This window comes from Sardina pilchardus, chromosome 4, assembly GCF_963854185.1.
Source record: "Sardina pilchardus chromosome 4, fSarPil1.1, whole genome shotgun sequence".
In the NCBI taxonomy this organism is placed as follows: domain Eukaryota; kingdom Metazoa; phylum Chordata; class Actinopteri; order Clupeiformes; family Clupeidae; genus Sardina; species Sardina pilchardus.
This window is the reverse complement of record NC_084997.1, coordinates 18496576-18509200: the sequence shown is the minus strand read 5'-3', so window position 1 is coordinate 18509200 and position 12625 is coordinate 18496576. Positions and strand designations below refer to the sequence as shown.

The 12625-nt window shown below is 43.3% G+C and overlaps 1 protein-coding gene across 1 annotated transcript in view; it reads left to right on the top strand.

Annotated features, from left to right (window-relative positions):
• arhgap15 (Rho GTPase activating protein 15) overlaps nt 1-12625 on the top strand; it is a 44195-nt gene that overhangs the window by 6095 nt on the left and 25475 nt on the right. Inside the window, exons 4-6 of the mRNA XM_062534415.1 lie at nt 143-204; nt 642-729; nt 2431-2520. Of these exons, the coding sequence (XP_062390399.1) occupies nt 143-204; nt 642-729; nt 2431-2520 (240 nt within the window). The remainder of the gene's footprint in view (nt 1-142; nt 205-641; nt 730-2430; nt 2521-12625) is intronic.

Sequence of the window (12625 nt, the reverse complement as noted above, 5' to 3'; positions counted from 1 at the left end):
AAAGCTTAATAATGTGGTGGGTCCTCCAGACCTGGAAACATTGGCTGTGTAACAAAAATATGAGCACCTTACAACACCAGAATGAACGGCTATGCACTATTCTGCAAAGATGTTAGCGTTAACACCTTGTTCTGTGTGACAGGTTCCACTGCAGGGTGTGTATCTGAACAAAGCCAAGATCGCCGAGGGGGGCAAGAAACAGAGGTGAGCCCAAACGCACAGTCAGTTGTGTGGTCAGAGATGATTGTTTTCTTCTGTCTTGTAATATTGACCAGGTCTGACTAGACACCAGGCTTGAAAGTCAGACATGCATGTCACCCTCAGGCATTATCAGGCCATATTGGATTTCAATTATGGGGATACAGTATGTAAGCCTTCGGATTCTGAGATCTGGTCTCGTCAATACTGTTTGAACCACTCCGTGGCGTTAAGGGAGCTTTGTTACATACCAGAACTGTATAAGTATACTGTAAATCAGGACGAGTAAAGCACAGAAATAAAGATGCACACTCATTCACAGCATAATACAGCTGTGCAAATGCTGTCTATGACTGCCACTGTTCTCAATAAGATGAGTGAGCAAGCAAGTGAGCGAATGAATGCTGTTTCTATACAGACTCAGTGTGGTCATGTGTTTTCAGGAAGAACTGGACTTCTGCATGGGTTGTCCTTGGCTCTGATCACCTACTATTTTACAAAGAAAGCAAACAGGAAACAGTGGTTAATCTGGTAAGATTAACACGCTCATGTGCACGTGCATACACACACGCACACACACGCACACACACACACACACACACACACACACACACACACACACACACACACACACACACACACACACACACACACACACACACACACACACACACACACACCACATAGCCTACTTACAGTATACGCATACACATGCACACACCCACAAACACACTCATAGAGAGGGAAGTAGCTTGTGTGTGTGTGTCTCTCACACATACCAAAGGCTTTCTTGAATGACAGAACACAGTGACTAATGACTGAAACCATTCAATTCTGTTGCAGTAAAATAACGATTTGATGCTCTATGTCAGCAGGCACAAGTCCACTGTAACGGTTTCTCATACTGTGTGCATGCAAGATGTAAACCCGATTTTCAGTCTATTCTGAAGACACCCATGAATAGTTATATTCTTCTGCACAATACAAACATGTTCTCCCGAGGGCAGCGCATCGACCAGTCCTTGGGTCAATGTGTCAGCTCTGGGGAGATAGAAACAAAAACTGTATGTCACTCATGCTAAAAATCGTTATGGAAATCCTATTTACGGTGCGCGTATGAGTTTCCGTACGCTCTCGGCCTGCCACTGAAAAAAGCCAGCATTTAACGGTGGCCCCAAATCAACCCCTTCTGAGCTTGTCTATCATAGCTACCACAAGTCAAATGTTAATTACAAATGCACATATCTGGCAACCACACTCTGAGCCCTCGCTGGATGCAAGAAAATGAAACGTTCCTATATTTTTCAAAAACTGGCAAATTAACTTTTGGCTTTGATCCTAGGGACTTGAGTTCACCCCTCTCAGAGAGCTGGTGAGGAAATATTTACCCTCTCACGCTGAGAACGTTATAGTGTTATTTTAATCCAGCTGACTGTGATGAGGTCCAGGAGAGAGAGAGAGAGAGAGAGAGAGAGAGAGAGAGAGAGAGAGAGAGAGAATGAGAGGGGGAGAGAGAGAGAGAATGGGAGGGAGTAATGGAGTAAGGGAGAGAGAGAAAGAAATAGAGAGAGAGACTGACAGATAGAGGGAAAGATTTTTGTAATGGAAGGGAGATGGCATCCATGCAATGCCTCAAACTTTACCCTTTTAGAAGTTTATAAACATTCTCAGTGATGCAGACTCTGAAATAATATTGCCAGCTCTATCAAAAATGAGTTAATTGACCCCAATACCCTCAGGCAGATTTTCATTGATGTGTTGATGTGACTGAACTGTCCATCCCTAATGTTTTTAGCAAATTCAGCTGTGAATTAAACAAACCAGACCATAATAAATGGTCACTGCTGAGAATCAGGAATGACGAGTTTATATTTGCTTGTGAGTCGAATAAACAAGCTCATCTCAACCTTTCACGGATTTTGGAAACAATGAGAACTGTTTACTGGACATTGTCTTCATGAATTAGGCAACACCTACAGGAGGCGATATACACATGTGAATTTCATAAATACATTCTGTCTCACTGGTTTTGATATTGGCCAATGGCTCTGTCTTCAAAGTGTTTAGCTTTCTTTGAAAAAGTAGAGTAGTACTAATACGACAATCATACCATACTAAAATGCTTCTATTGAAACAAAAATTCGTGATAAGATATTTGTACCTCAGTACTTAAAAAATTAAAGCTATGTCAGTTTGTTTCACTTGGATTTCTGCTCACTTTCCCTGATCCAGAAACCTGGAAACCGACCAGATGAAGTGGACCTCCGTGGCGCCAGTGTGGACTGGACCAAGGATAAGTCCAGCCGCAAGCATGTGATTCAGGTAAGCAGGAAGCATGTCATGAAGGACCGTGTGTAGATTCATCTCACAAAATGTATAAACATATCACACAAATTAATGGAGGGCCTTTTACACAATAATTGGTGTGACTGTGTGCTTATGTTTATCTTTATGGGATTTGACTGATGCTTTTGTCCAAAGGGACTTACGGTATGCAGAATGTTATTAGTTGAAAATAATACTTTGAAGTAAAGTCAAAAAGCCTGCATTAAGCATAATGATGATATCAATTGCAACAACAATATCAATGATTATTGATAATGATAAAAACACCTGTTATCAACAATGCGTTTTCATATGACTATTTACGCTATTGGGAGCCAATGAAGAGTAACAAATGAGTATATACTTTGGAAGCATTTCTAATTAAGATGACTCACTCAATAAACTATGACTGATGAAGAGCTAATACGCGAACAATACAATAACTCTGCTTGAGGAAGTAACCTCATACTGTATGATGGAACACAGCAGGCAATGTGAGGGCCAGCACGACATACAGAGAGGCACGGGGGATGCTTGAGTTTGGGCCGTAGTGATCGTCTCTCAAGGCTCTCTCTAACCTATGGCCTGTCAGAGGACTTGTGCAGAGCGAGGGGTAGGAGAGGGAACATGCCTCCCAGTGGACTCTAGGCACAGGCAGGGGTCAGTCACTGAGGATCACATGGCCTCAAACGAGGAGGCGTTCCACTGATGCCCCCCCTCCTTAAGAAATAAATTGGGTGATCAGTGGTAGGAGTTCACTATAGGGTAAATGTGTCTAAAAAAAACACATGCTTACTTTCTCAGGGGAAGTGTTTATTTGAAGTCAGGAACAGTGACAATGTTTTCTTTTTTTTCCCCCTCCCATTCGGAATTGCTCTCTGACGTATTCTGTTAGCATCACTGGGCTCTGTGTCTAGGGGTCTCGCTGACATTTCCAAAATGATTACGTTCAATCCTGCGCCCGAAAATAGCGAAATGACCACAGTCCAACGGGTTTCTGTTGCTGTGGCAGCTGTGTGCTCTCTTCACTGTCTGCCATATGCGAGCGTGTGTGTTTGCGTGGTGGGGTGTGATTGCACAGGAAGAGAGCCGCCGGTCGCAATGAGCGGCAGATTTCTTCCAGATTATACCTAACTTCAGATGAGATTGGGGCAAAGTCCGTCTCATCCCGTCGGTCAACCACCTGCTCAAGGAAGAGAAAGAAATAAGTCTTTCATTTTGTTGGATTGCATTTGTAGAGAAGAGAAATAGGGCCATCGACTTACGTGCCTTTAAGTCTCTATCTCTATCTCTATCCAGTATTTTTTTTTCCTTTTCTTTCCTGCGTGGACTCAAAAGTTTATGGGCCTTTTTCTTATTGCCTCAAGAGAGATAATCTTTGGATAAGGGCTTTGAGGGTAAGGCTAACCACGGTGAATTAATTGACGATGAAAGAGTTTGCTCACGAATAAGCGGTGATAGAGGGTGTGTGTGTGTGTGTGTGTGTGTGTGTGTGTGTGTGTGTTGAGGGGTGGATGGGGGATGAGGATGAGAGCCTGAATCCCGATCTCATCACATGTTTAAGACATTTCATCACTGCCGAGTGTTACTCCACTGTCCAGTATTTGGCCCGTGACTCTTGCTGCGGCAAAGATTAAAGAGGCATTACGACATAATCTTAAGTAATCCCAAGTTCTACGGACACAGAAGTGCTTGTAATGATGGCTCAGAGCCATTCCGAGGTCTGACAGCATTGTCAATCACGGCCAGGATTAAAATTAAAATTAGTGCTGAAAGTTGCTGTTAATTCATTCGCCAGTCAGGGTTAGATTCGCTATCTAAAAGAGGCGCAAAACCAGCACACTACCCCAACACCAACCCGTCCCCCCCACCCCCAAAAAATCTCCCATCTCACTACAGGACATAAAAAAAAGTAACATGAAGCATAGGCGTGATTAAGAAAAGTGCAAGTTTTTTCATATATCTGGGTTTGATCGCTCTTAAGTATCTTGATCCATGCTCAAGTTGCAATCCCTTTAACGGTTCCGTTTTTTCATTATCATCTTTTTGTCATCTCCTTGCATGCCCTTCACCGCACAAGGATGCTGATTTCCTTGCTACTTTGAGGATTACTAAAATGTAATTGCTCTTTTGAGCCGAGTAAGCTATGAATCCTAGTGTTGGGTGCTTGCTGCCATTTTTTGCTATGTTCGATTTTTTTTTTTTTTTTTTTAAATCGCAACAACTGTAGTGAGATTTGATGGCGGACCATTTAATCACATGCAACTCGTAAAAACACAATAACTGAAGGGACTTCCAGATAAGAATGAGGGGATGCATTAATAAGACGGCTAGGAGACTTTCCTCACGCCTCACTAAAAGATTTAGTTAGTGTGATAATGCATAATGCCTCACACCACTTCATCAGCGCTGCGACTGCACAATAGCCCAGTGACAGGAACGAGATTATGTTTTCGGAGGTGATTATATAAGTGGACATGACTAGGAGCACCAAAGGCCACCATCAGGGTAACATCGGTGGAAACTTAAATACTTTATTTAGCATATCAGTTAACATAAAAAAAATGTCATATACTGTAGAACGACTTCTGAACGACTGAGCACATTGAGTGATGATGGGAACAGCACAACTGGGTGTTTGGGTTTACCTCCAAACATTCCAGGCTAGATGACAGCATGGCTCACCACACACAGTCACTGTCTAGAGCACGGCCGCCGACTGCGTACACGTTGAAACGAGATAGGCGCTTGACAGGAGTCTTTTCTCCTTTAGCACGTCATGGCTATTGTTCTCCTGCGCGCCAATGCAGGACTATTCCCCATGGGTACCGTGGCCCGTGTCAGATTAGACAGCTGAAGTTGGAGGTCGCGACCCCTGTGGACACCCCGCTCATCCTTGCTCCTCTTTCAAGTGGGCCAGCTGTTTTCCGCAGAGATCAGAAATACCAAACATGCGCATGTCTGTGGAAGCTACACTGTCCCAACAGGAAGGCCTCTCCTACCCCTGATAAAATATAAACTGTCCTTCCGCTGATCGCTAACATGCTCAGGCTGGATACAGTTTCAGCTGAACAGGTCTACAGACACCGGATAATGTGTATCACCTGCAAGACTTACCGGGAAATTAATCCATAATTGAGAAGTCAGCATTTTATTTAAACACAAATAGCATGTGACCACTTGTTTAAATGCAAACTTGCTATCATTATTGTTTCATTACGGACTTGTTATTGCAAGAGATTGGAGTCGGGTACTGCAATAACTATGGAGTTACAATTTAATTTATTGGACATAACTTGTTACCTTACATTGTATGCGGATGACATTTAACCGTATTTATTCAGCTGGGAGGGTCATTGCTGTGATTTCTTTCTTTCCATTTGTATGATTTTCTTCCCACAAAGGGTGGCACATTTTGTCCACACTGCATATTCTATGAATGCCTGAGAGAGAAGGAGATAGAGAGAAAGACGGAGATAGAGCTTGTGTGTGTGTGTGTGTGTGTGTGTGTACAGTATAAGAGAGCGAGAGAGAGAGAGAGAGATGACCTCCCCCCTCCAAACACACACACATACACAAGCACACCCAGGAAATTTACAGGATATTTACACTATTGCAAATAGCATATACAACATTGGTAAAAAAAAAAAAACTAAATCACTGAAGATAGGTCATAAGTCACTGTACTGCCTTTTCTCAGAACATTTGTTTTGGCTGTCAGCCCGGGCAGATGATACCCTGCAACGCCTTCGAGATGATGCCACCCTCTTGCCCTCCCAAACAGGCCTGACTCTTTTTTCCACGCTGAAAACAATGGCTGATTCCTGTAACCATTCACCTATCATTCGACAATCGGTAACAATAACTGTTAAGGGGGTGAATCCAAACCTCCTGGAAAGATAAAAAAGAATGTAGGGGGATGTTTTTTCGAGCTCCACTCGTTCTTATTGTGCGCCTCACCAACGTGGAAAGAATGCTGACCCGAACCCGCTGTGTGAAAGGAGAGCTCCACTGGCAGTGACTGTGTCTGTTGGTTTTTGTTTCTTAACCCCCCCCCCCTCCATCCACTGGGCTGTCGGTTTAAATATCACACCAGAGAGGAGAGGAAGCAGTCTCCTCTGACCCCAACTTGAGTGACCACAGCTTTCGTCACGAGGACAAACGCTACACACGCAACGCAAGTTTGACAGTGTAAGGCGGTGTGTTTTCAACAACTGGGTGACTTGCAGTCTTTCCACAAGGATCTTTTCCGTTCGGCGCATATACAACTGAGCTCTTCCTTTTTTTTTTTTTTTTTTTTTTGTTGTCCATGAGGCTAAGAATTTACATGAAAAGATTAAAGGAAATGTGGAAGTTCTGGGTCTATAACCTACAGAAAGAGGACAAGTTCCCAGCTGTTGATCAAAACTTCCTCATTAACAGTCTGACTCTTTGGCGCTGAGTGGCTAGAGATGCATGGCTGGAACAGACAACTGTATTGACTCTTGTTTTTGAGATGTTACACAGTTTTAGCCTAATGTTTGTCAGTCTGAAAAAACAAAAGGCAAAGAGGACAAAAACATCTTAGATGATGAAACCATACCTGAGGCTAGAAAATAATGAGTGATATTTTTCCCTCCATTTTGGCCCGGCACCATCTAACAAAGCATTTCTTCATCATTAATCACAAGAAAGTTTAATTTATTCACAGAGAAAGTTACACCTGACCCTTTTTGGATAATGACCAATACTGAAGGCATGTTATTCTGGCAAGGGATCGACTGGTAGGAGTTTGAACGGGCTGGGTAGGTTAAGGTCAACACTGTCGAGTTACTGTACTCCCTCATAGTGTTACAGGAGGCCTCCCACATTCTGGCTCTGCAGTTGATGTAAGGCGGTGAAATTATTTTTATTCTCCGTTATAATAAAATGTTGATGTTAAAGTCGTTGGATTAGGTTTTCCACCTTTGTTGTAGGGCTGTACAACTTCACTTGTGATTCACTATATATTTGACACACTGCCCAGAGTGATGATTTGCATTGCCATTCAATATTTGGCTAATTTAGGACAATGAGCACCTGTTATCTATAACATATCTGTTAAAACAGTAGTAAACGTTTCCAACGCCCAACATGGCAACTGTTTGAGATGAGCAGCAGCGACTGCACAGTGACCATCTTGAAAGATAAACAGTTTGAGCAAGAAAGAGATTAAAATCTGGCCAAGTGCCTGGAACAATAGGATTTGATCACGGAGCCCAGCGGTCAGTTCTTTCATCGGTCTCATGGGCCCTGACCTGCCTGTCCTAATGCCATCCGCTTTAAGCACACGTCGCCTGCCTGATTGCTTCAGAATTCAAATTCACTCTTTCAATCCTTCAACTCGTGCTCCACGTTTCCTGTTGTTTTTATTACTTGCTTCTTACATGTAGGATTGTGGCCATGTTACATTCAAGGCAAGTCCTTAAGGTGCTGCATAAATTGCACTGCTGTTGCCTGGCATTGATTATTGGGCACTACAAAGAAGAACACCGTCTTTTGAAAGACATAATGCTTATAAATCTGAGAATTACGTCGCCCCAATATGTGTTACCCGTCGTCGCCACCGAAAAAAACACACAACGATACATGCAATCCGTCCCCAGCAAATGAGACATGTTAATTGGGTTACTAATTCAAATGAATCTCTGAGAGTGGATGCACATTCTCTAATTATGTACAAATGTTTATTTATTAAGCCCCTGCATGTATTACACCCCCAGAGAAAGTTCCTGCCCTGTGTGCCGCTAATGGGGGTTGGCGCGGTGCCACGCTGTGGCGTAATAACTTGGCAAGGAGCCGAGCGCCACGGTGAAAAGGGAAGGGGAAAAAAAATAGGCTCTCAGGCAGTTGCGAGCCACACACGGCTCATGAAATGTGCTCAAGGTGAGGTGCCCACACAGTTACTGTGCGAGACACAATCCCGCTTTTACTGTCCAGAGGTCAGTTTTTTTTTTTGTTGCTCTCGCTCACCTCCTCGACCACCATGCATGGTGTAGGTAGTAGTATGACCCCATGGGACTTGTGTTTCGATTCAGATTTCTTAATGTTGCAGAAGTGAGGTTCAAGTAAGTCAGGCTTTTTGTTTTTTTAACAGTATTTCATTTAAAGGTACAGTCCTTCATTCATAAAGCTTGACACTTTTTGCCAAATTCACTGACACGCTTTCAGCAGGATCAGTGCCGATAAAGACTTCTGCTTTTCCTAAGCCTTCAGATGGATATCTGCACGGGCTCAAGCTAGTCACGAGCTAAACAGTCATCATCAAAGGTTCCATGTTGTCATGTTTCAACAGCAGCACAGCATCTAAAATAATGCCTGTTGCTGTGAGATCATCAACAAGGCCCACATTAAAAAAATAAATCAACCGGCATGTTGCGTCGTTGAAATGGGCGGCTTGTCAAAGGCTCTGGGTATTAAACTGATAAATCGTGTTGCTCATCTTCTCATTGAGGCGCTGTGAGAGAGACACTTACAGGATCATCTCAGATGATATTCATTAAAACCATTAGAGCCGCCTCTGGTGTGATGAGTTGCATATTGTTGCTGTTCATGTGGTACCTCTTTAGGCCTGATGTGCACACACACACTCTCTCACACACACACACACACACACACACACACACACACACACACACACACACACACACACACACACACACACATAGGAGAGAGGGGGTTGGTGCGTGTGGAGTTCTTCAGCGACACGCTGTCAGGCCTCGGCCTCGGCTAGCTATAACTGCACCTTATGGGCATGAAGCACGGGTGACTAGTGATGAGGGTTGAAGGGACAAAAACTGTTTGATTCCCGCTGACACGGAGGGTGGAGGGTGGGGAGTTGGTGTGTGTGTGTGTGAGGACGGCTGGGCCTCTTGTCTTCCACGGAGTCTTGTTATTTGTGTTATTCCGCATCAATTAATTAGCGCAATGTCTTGTTCGCCGATGGAGTCGAGGAGGAGGAACGCCTGTCACTCAGGATCGTGATCACACATACAGAGACAGTCAGCAAAGCGGAGAGGGCTGTTTACAAAAAAGACTTGTAACCGTGGAGATAGAAATAAACAGACAACACAAACCAGACCCCCAAGATTCCCATTAAGACTAAGATCTCTTAATCATCTTTTTGTTTGCATTCAAAGGTGAAACAGCCATTTTGTAGGATTGCTGTCAGCATTTTGTTTTGTTAATTGATATTAATAGATCATACTGCAAGAATAAGGAGAGTAAATGTTTTTGTTCCGCTAATGAAGTGAAGGGAAGGACGGAGATTCAAAAAAATGAATTGATACATAACAACTTTCAGCTGACCAGCCGCCATGGCTAAACCACAAGACTCTCAACACCAAATTCTCAGACATGCAGCGTATTAAATCACAGACTGTCTGTGTATTGTAGTTTTAATATACATAAACCAGCTTTTCTATATTTCTGAGCAGCCGTGTGTCCATTTGCTTTCTTTTGGTATGAAATGCTCTCTGAAATGCACCTTAAGTTTGACTCATAACTTCTCATAAGTAATCTGAGCGCATTTCTGAGCAAATGGAAACTTCAAACTCTGTCTTGAAATAATAACTCGCAATGTATTTGAACTCCTCTCACGCACCCTGGTAACACTCTATGTCGACTGATTCCACTTTGCCTTTGTTTTGTCCCCACAATCCAATACTCTGCGCTCATAGACAGATCTGCAGATTTGTTGCAAATTGGAAATAATTAACTCGGCAATCTAGATTGCTTCAAAGTTGAATTGTTTCTTTATGTTGCTCTGTAATTAATGTTTAATTTAACAGCAAAATGCAAATTTTAAAGCACAAATGGCATTCTCTCCTTTGTAGCACAGTGCATATTTAAATATTAATGAATTGTCAAAATAAAGCCGAGACATTCAAAATCGCTCTTAATAAGCAGAGCATCGAGAAAAGAAATCTATTTCATATTCTTTTTCATTACTTGATTCAAAACAAAACTTTGCCATAGTTACAGTCATTCACATTTACATTCTCCTCAACAATTAAGGGAATTAATAGGCTAGACCTCATTTGCGTAGCATAGTTTTCAGGCCATTCAAGAGCCGGGGCTTTCAGACTGTTTATCACCTCATCTAGTTGATTCAATTCAACCTTTGAGTCTTTCAAGTACCGGCATAATGACTCGGATAAATTACACTGCCCATTAGGCTTAGATATACATTAGACAGGCCCATATGTATGAATGAGATGAAAGCCAACCGTTTCACAATCACAAAAATGTCAGTTTGAAGCATGGGGCAGTGTGTGCTGCTTATGGGGGGGGGGGGGGGAGGAAAGACTGACTTGGTTGAGGGATCATCTGGTTGAGTGTTTGACTCCTCAGACAGAGATGTTGAGCAATTTATTGAGCTGATGTTCATGAACTCTTAACATATACAGTATGAATTCAACGAAGCGATCAACATAAACAACACTCTCAAAACAAAACGTGTCTGAGATTTGCCTATTTTTTTTTGTTGTTGCTGATGAGTAATTGTATCTATTTCAAAGATGTTTGTTCTTCAGGCTGACACTACACAAAATAATTGTTTCCACAGTTGACAAATGCTCTAATATGGTGTGTGAAGGGCACCAGATATGAACTGGATAGGGTTTGGATTTGGACTGGGACTGGGGCATGGAAGGGAAAGGTGGAGATCTCTGTCTCTGCCACAGCAACGTTACAAGAAGCATAATAATAAACAAACTGGCATGGAACAGTTATGCGCTTATTATTCCTACCCATCCTGTGGAATTTCTGTAGATTCTAGAGACAGAATGACCCCCCCCCCCCACACACACACACACACACACCGCCCATTTCCCCCACTCCCCAAGAGCCTGGGGGGGGGGGGGGGGGGGGGGGGGGGCACTGCCTTTACACAGTAAATGAAGCAAATGACGCCACGAGTTACAGTCACTGCCGTACTTGTCCGGCCCTTTAAATACCAAACATGGACATTAATATCCAACCGGATTATGGAGATTGCATCCGAATGCACAGTTACATTCAAGCACGTTATCATACCTCTGCTTAGCGAGATTACCGTCGGCGAGGAGTCAGAAGATGAGGAGGGATAGGGAGTGCAGTGTACTTTGAGGAGCTTATCATCCTGTTTTTCATTAACCAAGTGAATAGGCTTTGAGAGGACCGTTGCTGTTGTCCTTTTAAAGTCATTGGTAATCTTCAGTGCATCTATGACTCAGACTCTTAGAGAGATGTTTGATGTGCCGGGGTGGCAGAGAATTCCCCCCCCCCCCCGCTTTCTGATTAAGCCGCGAAGAAAAGTGTCGTTATCGCGCAAAAAGGCCAGTGGATTTTGGCCTAATCCTGACAATGAAATGTACTGTAAGGTCTCAGCTCATCAGCTGAGGATAGCCTGTACACATGGGTCTTTGAGTACCTCACATAGACACACACAGACACACAGACACACAGACACACACACACACACACACACCACACTCTCTCTCCCTCTCTCTCGCTCTCTCTCTCTTGCACACACACACACACACATTAATGAGTGGGTAACACAGGAAGATATCACTAGACAAAGGTCTTTGAGTACCTCACTCACACACACACACACACACACACACACACACAAACACACACCACTCACTCTCACACACACACACACACACACACACACACACACACACACACACACACACACACACACACACACACACACAATACATTAATGAACAGAAAATACACATACACACACACACTCACACACACACACACACACACACACACACACACACACACACACACACACACACAATGAACGGATAGTACAGGAAGATGCCATCTATTTCTCTCTGCTGCTGCTTCTTCTCCATATTGACCAATCATGCATAACGTGATAAATATGTGCATCGCAAAACACACACAAGCTGACGAATATATGAATATGAATTAGAGTGAAATGGCTCGAATCTAAACTGCGTGCTACAGGCACAAAGGACGACTGATAGTGATCAGATCAGCTGAAGAGGAGTTTAAGGGCAATGCCTTCTGCACAGGCACTTTACCCGAAACCTGATCTTCCCCAGTTCTACAGACCCCC